The sequence below is a fragment of the Bos mutus genome, chromosome 16 (genome assembly GCF_027580195.1).
Source record: "Bos mutus isolate GX-2022 chromosome 16, NWIPB_WYAK_1.1, whole genome shotgun sequence".
Classification (NCBI taxonomy): Eukaryota; Metazoa; Chordata; class Mammalia; order Artiodactyla; family Bovidae; genus Bos; species Bos mutus.
Genome location: NC_091632.1, coordinates 3,724,791 through 3,741,505, shown reverse-complemented (window position 1 = coordinate 3,741,505; position 16,715 = coordinate 3,724,791). Strand labels below are relative to the sequence as shown.

The window sequence follows — 16,715 nt, the reverse complement described above, 5'->3', positions numbered from 1 at the left end:
TCTGAAAATGCCCCCTTGGCCAATCATTGCAGGAGGCCACAGACTTTGGTAAAACATACAAGTAAATGACACGAGGTGGGAAAGCCAAATGAACCTCATTTCTCACAAGTCTGTAGGAGGCTTGTCATCTGGACCGTCTGACATCACATCCAAAAACGGCCAAGTTGCATTTGGGGTGTGGCCATGCAGAAGAAGTGCAAAGACACGGCACAATGGTTTTTTTTTAACGACACCATTTTTGATCCGTGACAATTAAAGTACACGCACCCATCAGGACGCACACACTCCGAGAGACAGAGGTAAACCTTTTTACGACAAGCATGTCTGCTGTCTTTCTACATCTACCTAATTACTCATCAGTTTTCCACATGTGCACGCATGCGTCCATTCAACAAGTATTTACTGGGGGAGGGACTGGGGGCAGGAGGAGAAGGGGACGACAGAGGATGAGATGGCTGGATGGCACCACTGACTCGATGGACGTGAGTCTCAGTGAACTCCGGGAGTTGGTGATGGACAGGGAGGCCTGGCGTGCTGCGATTCATGGGTTGCAAAGAGTCGGACACGACTGAGCGACTGATCTGATCTGATCTGATACCAAGGTTCAGTATTGTTCCAAAGGACAGCTGGTTTTATCCAAAAACTTGTGTAAAAGGAAAAGTATATACACACACACACACACATACATATAAAGATATAAAAGGAGTATCAGTTCAGTCGCTCAGTTGTGTCTGACTCTTTGCAACCCCATGAATTGCAGCATGCCAGGCTTCCCTGTCCATCACCATCTCCCAGAGTTCACTCAAACTCACGTCCATCGAGTCAAAGGAGTGTGTGTGTATATATATATATATATATATATATAAAACTTTGAATATATACACATATATTTTTAATACAGGTATTAATCCTGTTTTGATTATCACAGGAAAAGATAAATCTTATTTCCAAAGCACGTAAAACAATTTTTTTTTTAAAACACTGTAGACAGCAAAAGGAAAGAACAAAATAATGCAATTCATAGCAACATGGATGGATCTAGAGATTGTCACACTGAATGAAATAAGTCAGACACAGACAAATGTCATATGATATCACTTACAGGTAGAATCTAAAACAATGGTACAGATGAACCTATTTACAAAACAGAGAGTCACAGATGTAGAAAACAAACATGGTTACCAAGGAGGGAGCCAGGGGTGGGGCAAGAGGGATAAATCGGGAGACTGGGACTGACGTGTACAGACTGTCATACGTGAGAGAGAACTGGGACTTCCCTGCTGGCCCGGTGGCTAAGGTCCCACGCTCCAAGTGCAGGGCGCCCCGGCTTCGATCCCTTGGGGGAGGAGCTGGATCCCTCATGCTGCAACTAAGACTCAGTGGAGCCAGATAAATAAATAAGTAAAATGTTTTAAAAAATACATAATTAATAAGGACCTCCTGATTAGCACAGAGAACTCTTCTCAATACTCTGTAATGACCTATACGGGAAAAGAATTTAAAAAAGAGTGGAGTGGAAACACGTATAACTGATTCACTGTGCTTTACAGCAGAAACTAACACAACATTCTAAACCAACCGTACTCCAATAAAATGTTTTTATAAAAATACCACTGTGGATAGCTGGGTTTAAGGTGATTTAAGAAACGGCAAGAAGCCCACGAAAACTAAAGCCAGTGTGGAGCTGCCGATGCCGTCTCAGCTCTAGGCAGCTCAGAAGGGGCCTCTGCTTCCTCCAGGCATGTGTCACTCCACTCTGGGTGTAGGAGAGACAAAGCAGGTGGGGTCCCCCCTCCAGGGCTCAGGGTCCCCCGCCCCATCCCTGGGGCACGAGGAGGAGCCTGGGCAGCTGGGAGAGAGAGTGGTGGGCCCAGCAGCCAGGGGCAGAGGTAACAGGGAGGAGTTTGAGAGGTTTCTTGGTTTTTTGCTTTTGTTTTTAAAGCAGATACCACCTCTGAGAAGAGGAAAAAGGTCACCTCATCTCTTGCTAAGCTTGAGTATATTTTTGGTAGTGTTCCACAGACCCCAGAGATAAGGGCAGCCAAAGAGCTTCGCGAGAAGCCATGCCTCGGCCTCGGCAGGCCGCAGGGCAGGGGTTGAAGCTTCAACAGGTGTGCAGGTGTGAAAGCACGCGAAGGTGTCTGCACACAGGCATGCCTGATCTGAGCACCGGGAGGTCATGGGAGGCCAGGAGCAGAGAGGTTTGCCCTCACGGGACAGCCAGCCTGCGGCAGCCAACTGATATTTCCACACCTGCTCTGATGTCATCTGATTTCAGAGTGCCAGTCACCAACCGAACAGCGACCAACTGGGCGAAGGGAGACTTTTGCAGGAGGAGAAAAGTAAATAGATTATGTCTGAAGCCCTCTCTGCAGGAGACACACAATGCCTTCTTTATAGCTGTAGTCCTGTAGCCAAGACCACCGGAGACTTCTGGAGAGAGCCGGATCTGCGTCCCTCTGACCCCTGAGTACTCTTTTATAATGATCTATGACTTGCTCCTCGGCAACATACTTGCTCCACTTCTACGGATGCCCAGTGGGCTAATCCAGCCCTGTCTGTTAATTAAGTGGTATGATAAATTCGGTGATCAGAATTTTTCCAGAGAAGGTGTTTAAGAGTTTCATGGCCCTCCTCTACTTCTGCCTGGGTAAATCTTCAAACCCTGTCTCTTTCAGGGAGATGTGAGCGGCCCACCTTGGCCCAGGTAGGAGGGAAGGGCAGACTCTGTGCTGGAGGCTGGTACCGATGACCCAGGGTGAGTCACTGCTAAAAGTCTCTCTGGGGGCAGCTGCCGTTGAGGGCCTGCTGTGTGACCAGCATCATGTCAGCTGGTCTCTGCTGAGGTCATGTTTAAGCCGTGTAACACCAGCTGGAGGTGGGGATTCTTGGCTCCATTTAATGCTGGGGAAAACTGAGGCTCACAGAGGTTAATCTGTACAAGGAAGGCCCTCCCACTCGGCCTCCAAGGTCCAGATTCAACTGGGCCTGCCTCACGAATAGATCTAGAGGTTATCTTATTGTACTAATCAAAGTAAGTCAAAAAAAGACAGATGCCATATGATATCATTTATATGTGGAATCTAAAACATGACAGGAACGAATACACCTATGAAACAGAAACAGGCATGCAAATACAGAGAACAGACTTGTTCCCAAGGGGGAGGAACGGTGTGGGAGGGAAGGACAGATGAGAGTTTGGGGCAAGCAGGTACAAACTGTTATGCACACGATGGATAAATAACAGGTCCTACTGTACAGCACAGGGAACTATACTCACTCTCCTGTGACAAACTAACGGAAAATAACATGTATATATACGTGTGTGCGTGTATAATTGAGTCACTTTGCTGTACTGCAGAAACTAAACACAACATTATAAATCAACTGTACTTCAATAAGCTTAAAACAAAGCTGGCCTGGCTCCAAGCCCCTTCCCTTCAGTGCTACGTTACAGGTCGCTCTCGGAGCTGCAGTCCGCCGCCCACAGCCTACCACCCTGCTGTCTCTGCGCGTCCTGCTCGCCCCTCCTCTTCCAGTCAATCTGCCCAAATGCTGACACAAGTCGAACGAGCCGTAGCTGCAGGGCCGTATCTGCCCTGACCTCAATGCTTGCCACTCCAGGCCTGATTGATTCCATTAAATCTATAACTCTTTGGGCTGCAGAGCAAAGGAGCAAGGAAACGCTCTGTTGAACAATTCTTAAGGGCGGGTGGATGGGAAGAGGGTGGATAGAAGACATGACTGAACATTTAAATTGAGGAGCTCGGTCTTCAGCCGTCCTCTCTCTGAGAGTCAGTGTGTGTTAGGCTATTGATGAGGATAGATTATTTAGGCTGGCTGAACAGTATTTGTCTCCAAATAGGGATTAAGATCTAGGGAATTAAAATTCTCACTTTTTAAGCCGTAAAACTGTAATCGGGAAAATCAGATTTTCCAGAGTTAAGGTCGTATGATCTTCTAAAGGCTTTCACACATTGAGCTCAGAGATGATCTTTCAGTTTAGTTCTGCCCCTAAGGCTCGGTGTTGTCACCCACCCAGATGCCTACCTGGGCCTGAATGTGTGAGAGAACAGCACGGAGACAAAGGGGAAAGCTTATGGGTACCAAAGAGCCAGCCGTCAAAGAGAGGCCGCTAGAGGCCAGGAAGATGAGCAGAGCCCATCAGGGAGGGGTTTCTGGCCTGACCGCGCGGCTCTGACCCTCAGCCAGGGGCCTGACTTCTGTGGGCCCTCTCATCTGTGAGACAGAATCACCGCTTTCCCACCCTCACCATGTAGAGGTCTACAGGGGACGGAATCAATGATATTTAAAACACACAAATGAAAAACCCAGATAAACACAAATCCCTTGGATCTTTAGCAGAAGAATGCTGCAGAAATGCAAGACAGAGTAACCAGTCTGCTCCAGCAGGGAGAAGGCTGGACCGGAAGGCAGGAGTCCAGTCCCAGTCCTGGACCGGCCACCAGCTTGTTCTGCCCCTTGCCACCTTTGTTTGAAAAAAAAAAAAAAAAGAGTCCATGACCTCCAATCCCAGGAAACTTTGGATTGCTAGTCTCTCCTCCTCATCTTCCACTTACCCAGTCCGTCCCGTTTCCCTTCCCCAGGGAGGACTGCACTTACCCCGGTTCGTGCTGTGGGAGGAGGCTGCAGCCTAGTCACGGCAGGGCTGGGCTCCTGTCCAGCCATGTTCTGCCCGGCAGCCCCCAGCCCCCGACAGGCACCCCCACTAACCGTGCAGGTGAGAAGGCTTGGCTACGTCATTTCACTGCTCCAGGGGCCTGAGAAGGCCAACTCAGGAGCTTGGCAAGGTGTGATGCCCCTGGGAGCCACAGGATGCCCAGAAGTGGAAAAGAGGGGTCACTCAAGATGCCCATCTGTATTCCATCCACTCAGGGACTGGATTGGGGTGACTGCTTGGCCCTCATGCTCAGGCAAGGAAAAGCTGCTAAAACCCACAGCCAACCTGGGCTTCTGAAGTCCCACCTAAACCTGGCAGGTCGGCAGCACCTGAGTGTTGGTCCCGGGGAGTCAGGAGGGACAAGGAGGGGTGCTGAGTTCAGCATGAAATACCAGGCGGCCAGGGGCTCCCTCATGGCCTGCCCCATGGAGAAGGCTGCTAGTCTGGCCACCCGACCCCCGAACACCCCCAGCTGGAGTGACCCGGACCTACCTCGAGCCAGCTGGGCATTGGGGCGGAGCCCAGGGAGGGCCTGGGGCTTTAGAGACCTCCAGTGGCCCTTGGGGAGCCTGTGGAAGAGGCGCTGAAGTTGCGAGGTGATGGTTCCGAAGCAGGCAGAGGCTGCTTCCTCCACCCGGCCCTCTGTCATCCTGCTGGGCTGAGGGGGGATCACTAGCTTCTCTCCAGGCCTGGCGTCGGGCACAGTGTGACGAAGTGGAGAGCCGCTGGCCCAGGAGGACTCCAGGCCTTGTGCGAGCCAGGCTTTGCTGCAATCAGCCCAGCCTCCCTGCTCCTCCGAAGGCAGGCCAGGGCACTGGGGACCCTGGGGCAGCACCAGCCCAGCAGGACGGATGCCTTCTTCCCAGCTCAGGTCCCATCCCCTCCACCTCCCCCCAGCGGAAAACTTTCTATTCCTGGGGCTTTTAGCTTGATAAGATAAACATGCCCCCAAACAGGCTGCAGAAAGGGCCCGCCCTGGGCCTCGCTTCTCAGGAGTGCCTGGGAGTCTGAGAAATCAACATCTCCAAAGTTTCAGCAGATGACAGGAGTGATCAGTTACCTCACGCAGGTGCCCAGCCCAGGAACTCGTTAATGGATCTCTTTGGGGATGTCGGATTAACAATGCTTTACCAGCTGCACAGGTTCCTAAGGGACAACCAGCTAATTCACATCCTCCCAGGCCCAGCCTGGTGTGGGGGAAGAGCTCTCAGCCACCAGGGCCCCTAGGAAGCGGTGTTGCCTTAAGAGGGTCAGACCACTTATCTGAGAGCAAATACCCCAGCAGAGAAGAGGCGACAGAAGTCGGAGGGAGAAAGAGAACAGAGTCTCCCATGAAGAGGCAGAGGCTTCCCAGGCGGTGCTAGTGGTAAAGAACCTGTCTGCCAATGCAGGAGAGCTAAGAGACTCGGGTTCGACCCCTGGGTGGAGAAGGCCCCCTGGAGAAGGAAACGGCAACCCACTCAAGTATCCTTGCCTGGAGAATCCCGTGGACAGAGGGGCCTGGAGGGCTACAGTCCATGGGGCTGCAGAGTCGGACACGACTGAGCGACTGAGCAGGCACACACACATGCGTGGAGAGGCAGAGCTGTTGTTTTCTTGCCCTAACATGGGGTTCACAGGGTGTCCCCTCAACATGACTCGCAGAAGCACCCGAGTCCTGGGGGGGAAGTCCCCACACAGGCTGTCACCTGGGTGAGGTGGGCGATGAGCGGTGGCAGAACCTTCTAGGAAGATCAGGGAGAGGGATCCTGCTTCTGCGCTGCCCAGAGACTCCAGAACTCATCCACCGGCCGCTGACAGGGCCCCGCTTCACATGGAGGGGGGAGCTGTCCTCCAACCAGAGGAGAGTGACCCCAGAGGACCAAGGAAGCTGCATTTACACCTCTGTGGGCTGAGTCCAGAAAGGGAACGTTCACGAGTTCAGCTGGGAGTCCTGTGGGCCCTCGTGCAGCCTCCAACCTGCTTCCACCCCTTTATGCTGTGGTTCTTCCCCAGGCCACAGAGAATGCTGAGTGGCATCGTATCCTAGAGGCAAGGTCCTCTGGCCACTGAGAGGAGAAAATGGTAGAATAAACCTAAAAGGCACATGACCTTCCAAATCGCCCCCCTGACCACCTGCCCCCTCACAGGAGCTCTGGCCAGGAGGACCCAGCTGGACCACCCCTCCCTGCTGAGGCCCTTGGCACTGGGTGTAGGAACCATAAAACACACAGTTTATAAGTCATGTATTTAATACAGAGATGTCCCCAAAGGCCCCCTTCCGCGGGCTGGGACACTGGTTCTTTCTCCCTAATGCTTCCTCGTGGGGGACTGCTAATGGTCTTTTTTGTGATCCTCTAGTTTACCCAGCAGCTTCCCTGGTGGCTCAGGGGTGAAGAATCCACCTGTCAGGGCAGGAGACCTGGGTTCGATCCCTGGGTCGGGAAGATCCCCTGGAGAAGGGAATAGCTGCCCACTCCAGTATTCTTGCTGATGGACAGAAGAACCTGGTGGGCTATATATAGTCCATGGGGTTGCAAAAGAGTCAGACACAATAGCGACTAAACAACAAGTTTACCCAGCTCTGCACAGACAAGACTCACAGGTGAGTCCAGGTCTTGAGATGATACCAGCTCACCGTGCGAGGTTCCTGGCCCCACTGGGACATAAGATCTTCACAAGGACCCAGGCTTTCCTGCCTGGCTAAGGACAGATAAGGGTGGCATTCCCATTCTCATGCTCAGAGAAGAGGACAGGCACATGCGGGGGAATTTTAAATCGTGAGTCATGTGTCATGGGGGAAAATCCCTCCTGAATGCCCCACTTGGGCTTGAGGAGGCACTGATCTCACTTCCCTTCTTCCTCATCACAGAGATGTTGTGTGGACAGGTTAAGTCATTGGGGAAGCCAGCAGGAAAGAACTGGCTGAGAAGCCAGACAGGGCTTTGGAAGGTTCTAGAATCCTTACTCCTGATCTTTTGAAAACTTGGGATAGGTTTTCTACTGTAGGAATATTTTAGGAGGAGCACAATGACCTCTTGCTGCCCCAACATCTAAGCACTGACCCTCTGACCATGCTGAAGAGTCCAGCCAAGGCCAACATAATTTGAAGAAACACCTTTAACCATCCTACATGCTGGGGTTGCAATAAATTCTCACCGTGATATACCCTGTGTATAAAAAGGTCCTTCCAGATGGCTTTAAAAAACTTTCATCACTAGAAGAGACATTTACATTTACATTATGCGCAACCTCTTTTTTCTAAAAACTCTCAAGTTACATCTGGAGTCTTTTGTTCCATTTGAATAATAAGGCATCTCTGAGTTTTCTTTGGATTTTTAATACTTTCCTCAGTTGCAGAAAGGACATAATTGTTTAAACAGAAACCACAAAGCCTCCAGCTTCCATTTAACTTAGATGGAAAAAACAGCTTCCTCCAAGTCAGCAAGGAAAGTAAGTGATGACACCCAAATATGAGCCTGACCTGGAGACACACTCTCAGAGTTGGAGTAGGGGGCGGGGGGGGGGGGCAGGGGGCTTTTTGCTGTCCCCAACTCAGCCACACCATTGCCAGGGACAGGGAGGAGGTCCACGATACAAACCTCAGTTTATTTTCCAGTCCCAATCCAACTCTTCTTCCCATTGTTGCCCCCTCTGAGACACAACCTAATTTCTCTTTGCTCCTGTGTCATGAACTCTGACCCTGGGTCACAGCAAGGAGGATCTTTTCTGTTCCAGGAAAAGTCTTTAACTTGCATTTCCACGCCCACTCCCTACACACACCTAACACCAGTGAGGTGGGGGTGGGGACAGACACACTTCTTCCTTTTATCTTGAGATTGAAGAAAAACTTCACCTTTTGTTTTAGGATCTCATGATTTACACATGCTGAAAATCTATTTAGAAACCAAAGCCTGAGAACAGGCTGAAGGGCCACCAGCTCGCAACTGTCCGGGACCCGACGGATCCTCTAGCTTGGACAGGGCTTACCCACCCCTTGGCTCACCCCTCTCTGTTTCTGTATCTCTTTTTATGGACATTTCAGCATTTGTTGGCAGGTGAATGAGGAAGCTCCACTAACTGGCGTGTTCAGTGACATTAGCTCACAGGGCAAAATGCTGCCTGAGCTGGGTTCTGGTGCTAACCCTCTGGGTCATCAGAGAAGCCATTGACTCTGGATGCTGGGTCTCCTGGTCTGTGAGATGACCATGATCCAACCAGCCCTGCCTGCCTCTCAAGGGCGCTGCTGGGCCCAGCAGAGCCAGTAGGCAAGAAGACACTTTAGATCCAGCCAAGGCATCTCTGAGATAAAACTGGTCTCTGCTCCCATAGTTCCTTGGCCATTCTCAGTACTTTCTTCTTTCCCGTGAATATCTCCATCTTTGTAGACTCACAGAATACCAATTTGCATCTTCAGCAAATATGACGCTTCTTTCCCAGATCTGGCATCCGGGAGAATCAAAACATAAAAGGATAAAGAAAAAAAAAAACCAAAATGGGCAAAGAACATCACTCTTCTTTCAGGCCTGACTTTTGCGGACCTGTGGTTTGATTTATGAAAGGTACACAGAAGCCAAGTTTTCATGTTTTAGCAGCCCTAAGCCAGCAGCCACTGCAGACGTCTGAGTAAGATCTGCTCCGCCCTGGAAATGTTTGTTCAAGAAGCAGGGAGGGGGAGCAGAAGGTGGCTTGTAGGCCCTTCGCTGAACAGCAAATACGACCCAGCCTCGCTGTGGTCACAGGCGAGAAACATACCCGGCTACCAGCCTGCCCGTCCGCCCAGCGACACATGGGAACTACTTGAACTTTTCAACACCACCTTCTTCCCAACCCTCGACACAACATTGGCTTGTGCCCCCTGCACCCCGCCGATGCCCTGGATGAGGCCAGGGGAATGGGGTGAGCCGGAAAGCCCTGAAGAACATCGGGGGGCGCTACAGCAGTCAGGGCTCACAGGACAGAGCGCTCTCTACGAGGAGGTTGGGCACGGGGCTGCCGTGCCAGGACAGACCTGCTGCTCTCCCCGCTTCCTCTCCAAACAAGGCAAACGAGAGCCCAGCATCACAGCTTCCCTGTGGGTACATCTCTCAAGAATGCTCTCCGCACCAGGAGCCACAGGCAGGCTCCAACAGGCCCTGCGTGAACCTGCCGGCCACGGCGGCCAACACCCCAGAGCGGAGGGCTCCCAGACTCCGCCAGGCTCTGCCCACATCGGCAGGGTGCAGGGGCCCTTCAGGAACACCCAGGATCACCTCCTGGGTCCAGGTCAAGACGGTGCTGACCTTGGGGGAGCACTCCTGTGAGTCCTCCCCGGCACCAATTGTACTCCACTTCTACCAGGGGACTGAGCCTGCCGTCATCACCTCGTCCCCCGAAAGCCGGCCCAGCACCCCTCCCAGCCCTGAGATCCAGCCCGGAACATGTATGGAGAAGCTGCCAAAACTCTTGGAGAAAAACCGAAAGTGACTAAAGGCATAGCCATCTCCAGGGTCAGGGCCGGCCTTGCCAGCATCAGCTGCCTGCAGCACTTCCCGACCCAGCCAGGGGAGAGCGACCAGGCCCCGGAGGGCGGCGGGGGTGGCGGGGCGGGGTGAGGCCCTCTGAGAGGCAGGAAGCCTCCCCCACGGGCTCGGCAGGACCACAAGGCGGGTACTGATGGAAGCCAGTGACGGGGAGGGATGTCCCCTCTGCATGCTCTGCACACCCACAAATACCTGCCCAAGGGTACTCACCATGTCATCAGAGGACGGCAACCAGGAAGGGCCTCTTATGAGGCCAGCTTCCTCAGCAGCCTCCACAGCGCCTCAGCAGGCGGGGCCAGAGCAGAACGCAGCTCCTTCCCCGGGGAGACTGCGGGCTGAGGGGTGGGGATCGGGAGCACCCCACGCGGGAGAGCCCTGGGGAGGCAGGGGCTGGGATGCCCCCATGGGCAGCGGCAAGAGGTCCCCCAGATGCTGGGTGTGGACCAAAGGCAGGAAATTGCGTTACAGCCTGAGCTGGTGCAGGCCACCTTCAAGGCAGGTCGGCTTTGCTCCGCATGAGGCTCTAAGCTCCCCTGCCCCTGCCAGATGGACGGGCGCCTCCTTCTCTCCATCCGAGACCCCAGCAGAAGCCTCCCTGCATCCTGACCTCGTGAATCTGCTCTGGGATGAATGTGGATGCAGCAGGCAAAGGCTGTAGGCTCCTCAGAGAAAAGGCACTGTGGACCCGTGAAGAATTCCTCCAGCGTGTATCACTCTTAGAGCCGCGCCGGGCCTGCCCTGAGTCTCAGCCACTCTCTGAGCCCCTGGGTCCTGCCTCCAGGGACTGCAGTCAGCTTCCCGGGGCTACAGGGTCCCCTCAGCAGCCAGGCAGAGCTGGGGGCTCTCTTTCCCCTGCCCTACAAGGCCTATCTGCCAGGCTTGGCGCCCGCTGAATTCACTGGTAAACTCGGGGAGAAAAGAGAGGATCCTGGATCAAGCCCACAAAGCTGAGGGGAGATGTCAATTCACTTCCCCCCAATAACTCTGCAGGATCAGCCAGAGAACACACACGTTCATTACCAAGTCTAATTAGGCTGGCAGACAAGTGGCATTAATCATTTTTGACTGTACCTGGGATTCAAGCCCCTCTTACTCCATAATCAGAAAATTTTATGCTCTGATGGATAAGGGGAAAAAATTAAACCCACATTTAATCCTTTCACTTTCATTTTGTGAAAATACAGGAAGCAGGGAGGAGAAACAGAGAGCAGCAGCTTGGAGGCCTCAAATGGCCTCTCTCAAGGCGTCCAGGTCCTTCCTCTGCCCTCCCATGTCCCCCAGCCCTCCACCAGGACTCTCCCCAAGGAAAAACCCCAATCAGAGCCAGAAGCAGAGGAGGGAAGGGAGGTGGGGGATTCCACTATCTCTAACAACGAAACGTCCATTTCAGGGCTTAATTTTCCTAACCTCGAAGGCCAAGCGTGGGCCTGAATTAATGAAAATACTTTAAGCCACATACTTCAGTGTGACCAGGTGTCCTGGACAAATAAAACACTTTCCAAGTGCCCAGGTTCCTGGGCCTGCTACAGAGAGACTCAATGTCCGTGTCCCAGTAACCTCTTCTGCAAAGAACCCAAGAGAGGGGCTGGGTCTGTGGGACTCTGTGGCTGTCACATGGGGGTCCACTCTGTGCAGAGAGGTGGGTTAAGCCCGACCACTGATGCTGTGATGAGACAGAGCTAGCAAGGCTCGACAAGGGGCTCTCACCCAGGAGGTCCCTGTTCCCGTGCCAGCAGACTCCACGGCAAATACCTCGCACTCCCACCATAAAACAGGTCTCCCACAGGAGGGGGAGGTCAGGATGGTAAGCTCCAGGGCCCCCCTTCACCCTGTAACCCTTACCACATAACCCTTTACAGCTCTGAACACACCCCTCCAGGGAGGACCCGCTCCACTAGTAACGTGCACGGCATGTCCAAGTATCCCTCTCTCAGTGTTGAGTTGAACTTAGCTTTTCCCATTTTCCAGACCATTTCCTATTCCAAGATGGCTAATGCATCCACCAAACGAGATAAAAGGTTAACCCCGAGTTCCTTCTGTAAAAGAAAGGGTCTACAACCTGCAAGGGACATTCCCTGAGAATAAAGGCAGTCCGTGAGAGTTCCAAGGGTTGTGTGCTATTGACCATTCCCTTTTGGAATGCTGGAAACGGATTCTCACCACGGCCACTGTCCCCCACCCCCAGACGCACACACACATGACTTCATATAATCTACCTCTCTCTCTCCCTCCCAGTCCCCACCAGATTTCCTTGTCTATCTAATAAACACGAGTTCTTTAATCCTAGAAATGAATATCAACTTTGAACGTCTCCTGTTGGCAAATCCAGCATTAACCAGAGCTCCGTTACAGTCCTTGAAGTAGGGATAAGCTTGAGATAGAGGAATTTTCACTGAAAAGGCAGTGGGGAGACAGTTTTCTAAAAGCTTCCCTTATTAAAAGCCCGTTTTGCCAACACAGCTCCCACCCAGTGTCAACCTCCTGCTGAGACAGATGTCATTTACACACCCGCTGTCCCTCCGCGTGTTTCCAAGAGCTGGGAGATTTAATAGTAAAACAGACGACTGCCTTTATCAGGCACGAGACTGTGCTCTGTGCTGGGGACAAGTGGTGCAAATGCCAGGTGCCAGGGTCCCGATGACCTCGAGGCCACCAACACGCCATGAGGATGCCCACAGCAGGCAGGAGTGGCCCTGCCCCGCCTGTGCTGCGCGGGGCACCCTCTTCCCGCCTCAGCTCAGCAACCGAGCAGAGCTGGAAAACGGCTCTCACTGTTCAGAAAGGTGATCCTAAGAAGTGCCGGGAGCCCAGGCAAATTGTTACAGCCGCTGGATGGGAGGGGATAATAATAACATTCATACTGCCCTAAATGTTTAAGTTGCCTTCTACCAGGCACTGTTCTAAGCCCTTTCCATATATTAATTCATTAAATTCTCACATGAACGCAATTGAGAAGTTAATGCTATCATCTCAATTTTTTAAAACACAGAAGAGGAACACAGAGGTACCCAGGGTCACACAGAGACTAATTGGCAACATCAGGATTCAAACCTAGGTCTTCTGGTTCCAGGCTGTTCTCTTAGGCACTGCAGAGTACTGCCTTTCAAAAGTCACGTTTCTGACCCTTGCTTTTTAAAACAAAGATAAAACAAACCCACCCCACCATGGAATTAGAACTTCAGTTGAAAGAAAGATGATTGGTGAGTTTGGCCTGCCAGCCATCAGAACATTTCTCAACTGTTTCCATCAAGCTACAAGTCCACAATCAGTTAAATATTAATAATGACAAACAGAGGCTCCTCTCTGTAGCCCCTTGATTCCAACTCTGCTCCCTCTCCGGTGTTCAGACATCCCTGGTTGGTACTAACCCACCTAGCTGAGGGCTACCAAGTCACACAGAAATCAGAGGACACGCGTATTCACCTGGGGCTTCCTTTCACAAGAAACTGTCTAATGTGAAAGTATGAAAGTGAGAGTCACTCAGTTGTGTCCCATTCTTTGAGACCCCATGGAATTCTCCAGGCCAAAAAACTGGAGTGGGTAGCCTTTCCCTTCTCCAGGGGATCTTTCCAACCCAGAGATCGAACCCAGGTCTACCGCATTGCAGGCAGATTCTTTACCAGCTGAGCCACAAGGGAAGCTCTGCATAAATTCATTTAATCATGGAGTATCATGCATATACACAAATAAACACACAGACACCATTACCAACAACAACCCCGCCAGTCGTAAAACTATATGCCAAATGTTCAACAATTGATACAGTCCTCCAGTGTCTTTTTCACTCCTGCTTTTAAACTTTTCTCAGTTTTTGCCACGCTGCAAGGCATGCAATATATTAAGTTTCCCGATGAGGGATCAAACCCTGCAGTGGAAGCATGGAGTCCTAACCACTAGACCAACTGAAGGCCTCAATGTCCTAATACAAACTAGAATTCCAATGAAGCAGCTTTCCTGGGATTCCAGCACACTAAAACCCATTACAAAGAGGATACTGCCTCTCTATGTTACTGTTGGGAGGCAGTAAAGTACCCCAGGGCCCTTGAGAGGGCAAAAGCTGCAAACACATCTGTGGGAAAGTTGCATTTGATTCTACTGAAGGTCAGGGCGATTTGCCAAGTGACAGCAGCCCTCTGCCCACATCACACATTTCTGTATCTATCGCCCTTTCCTTATTAATTAGCACCTGAACTGAGTTTTGATGGTGGAGGGAGCAGAACCCACCCCCACCTCCCACACTCCTCTTCCGCTGGATCCTGGCTTCGAGTCTGAGCTCTGCTGCCCTGAAGCCAGCTGCAGTGGGAAGCACACCGCACAGCCTTGGCTGGGGACTGCAGAGAGGCAAGGTCAGGCTTTCGTGATGAGGGTGTAACAGTTGCTGCTACACAATGCTGCAGCTGGATGGGAGATGGGGGCTGCTGTCATGTGGGAAGAAGCTTGGCTGAAAGATGCGACCCCAAGCCATTTCCAGAGATGCTTTCTAGAGGCTGTACCATCGTCTGCACTTTGTGCTTCAGATATTTAAACTATCTACATAAACACATAGGCACATGGGTGTGGGTATCGTCTGCCCAACATGGCAACAGCAATTATGGGGTGGGGAACAGGAAAAGAAGAAATCTATTTTTCTAGATAAATCTAATAGGGAAAAAAATCTATTTTTCTAGATAAGTCTAACAGGAAAATCTATTTTTCTAGATAACTCTAATAGGAAAAGAAGAAAAGAAACATCACTGAAGAAATATACACACCTAACTGCTGGAAGAGAAAAATAACAAACCCCCAAGAAGACCGCAAATGTGCTCAGAAAATCTATACAGTGGATGTCCAGTGTTTTATAGTCAGGCTTTGAGAAGATTCTGGCTCAGAGGAGGAGGCTGGAGGGACCTGAGAGCTCTGGGGAGGGTGAGACAGGGCAGGTAGTTGGGTAATTCTCGAGCCTGATGCCTGGTGCAGTAGCCAGTAGGAGGAAGAGGAGGAAGCAAGGCCCAGCCAAACGTCAGAGCAGAGGGCAAAGGTCCGAGGGGCCAGAGGTGGACGGCGGGAGAGGGCAGGGATCCAGGGTCACTTCACGCTCTTCTCAAGCCTCATGGCCTCTGTCCATCCAAAGCCCAGCCAGGTCTCTTCCCTGTCCCCACAGGTCACCCTGGAGGAAGGGTGTACCACAGGCAGGCAGGCAGACAAAGTCATCAGCCATTACCCTAATAAGCAGGGGCCAAACGGTCATCTCAAGAATAGCCTCACAGCCCACTCTCAAGAAGCTACAAAAAAGCAAGAGAGGGCACTGGAGACCCAGGGGAATGATCTGGTAGCATCAGGCATCAACCCCAGCCTGTGTGTGTGTGTGTGTGTGTGTGTGTGTGTGTGTGTGCGTGCGTGCGTACTGGCTGTATCTGGAGAGGGGCGAGGCGCGCACCTGTCAGAGGAAGAGGTGCTTGTTAAATACCGCACAAGCATACCTAAGAGCACTAAGGAGGAGAGTGTGTCCAGGGGCTACCTGCCTCGGTGAAAATCCTGGTCTCCCCTGAAGCCGGAGGGGTCAGCGCCCCCTCTCGGCTCGCCCCAGCCGGCTCGCTCGCAGCCGCTCGCGGGCAGACTGCGGTCTTCCCGCGCCCCCCAGCCCCGCCCGACCCCGACCCTCACACTTACTAGCGCAGCTCAGTGCCCGCCACCACACCTCTCGCCCGCACAGGTCGCACCAGCCGCGGCCACCCCGCAGCGCCAGTTCCACGAAGCAGTGGCCCTCGCCTCGCTCCGCCGGGACGCGGGGATCCTGCGGCTGCTCGAAGATGCTGCGCACGTCGCGGGGCCGGGGCGCGCCAGGCCGCCGCCGCAGTCTCTGCTGCAGACCAGGCCGGAGAGGGCGAGCGGGTCGGGAGGCCCGGGGCTGGGGCTCCGGGTCCCCCCGGGCGGCCCTCCCGGCACTGCGTCTCTCGTGCGCCCCGGGCGCAGTGGAGAGCGGCGCGGAGGCGCAGCGGCGCGAGGAGTGGCCCGGGGGGGGCGGCGGCGGCGGCGGCGGCAGCGGCTCGGGGTCGCTCAGGCTCTGCAGATAGCGCGGCGGTTCTGGCTCCAAGAGCAGCCGGTACGGGCGCTGCCCGATGGCCGGGGACGCCATGGCCATGCCGGGCGGCTCTCCGCGCTGGCGCTCCTCCCGAGTCCTCCTCGAGAGCGGGGCGGCCCCAGACCGGCGCGCCTTTAAAGGGACCGCAGCCTGCGGGGCGGGGCGGGGGCGGGGAGACCTCTGAGAGGCAGGAAGGACGACCCGAGGGAACCACCGACCGCCCGACGGGCAGGGGCGGCGGTGGGGGACGCCTGGGCGAGTGTGGATTTCGGGGTGTCTTCAGGTAGCCGGGGCAGCTGAAGGGTTGCACGTGTAAAGCTTCTTTACAGGACAACTCGGAAGAGGCATTCTGTGGGAGCCTCCTGCCTTCAGCTCTACCTCCTCGCCTCTCCCATCCTTCACCCCCAACCCCAGATTTCCACCCTCCAACCTCAGGTTCCCACGCCCCCAATCCACACCCCAACCCGCCCGG

General features: G+C 53.1%; 1 protein-coding gene across 1 annotated transcript in view; it reads right to left on the bottom strand.

Annotated features, from left to right (window-relative positions):
• RASSF5 (Ras association domain family member 5) overlaps nt 1–16,357 on the bottom strand; it is a 73,093-nt gene extending 56,736 nt beyond the window's left edge. The window contains exon 1 of the mRNA XM_070384590.1: nt 15,832–16,357. Within this exon, the coding sequence (XP_070240691.1) occupies nt 15,832–16,303 (472 nt within the window). The 5' untranslated portion in view covers nt 16,304–16,357. The remainder of the gene's footprint in view (nt 1–15,831) is intronic.
• Nucleotides 16,358–16,715: the final 358 nt, after the last annotated feature.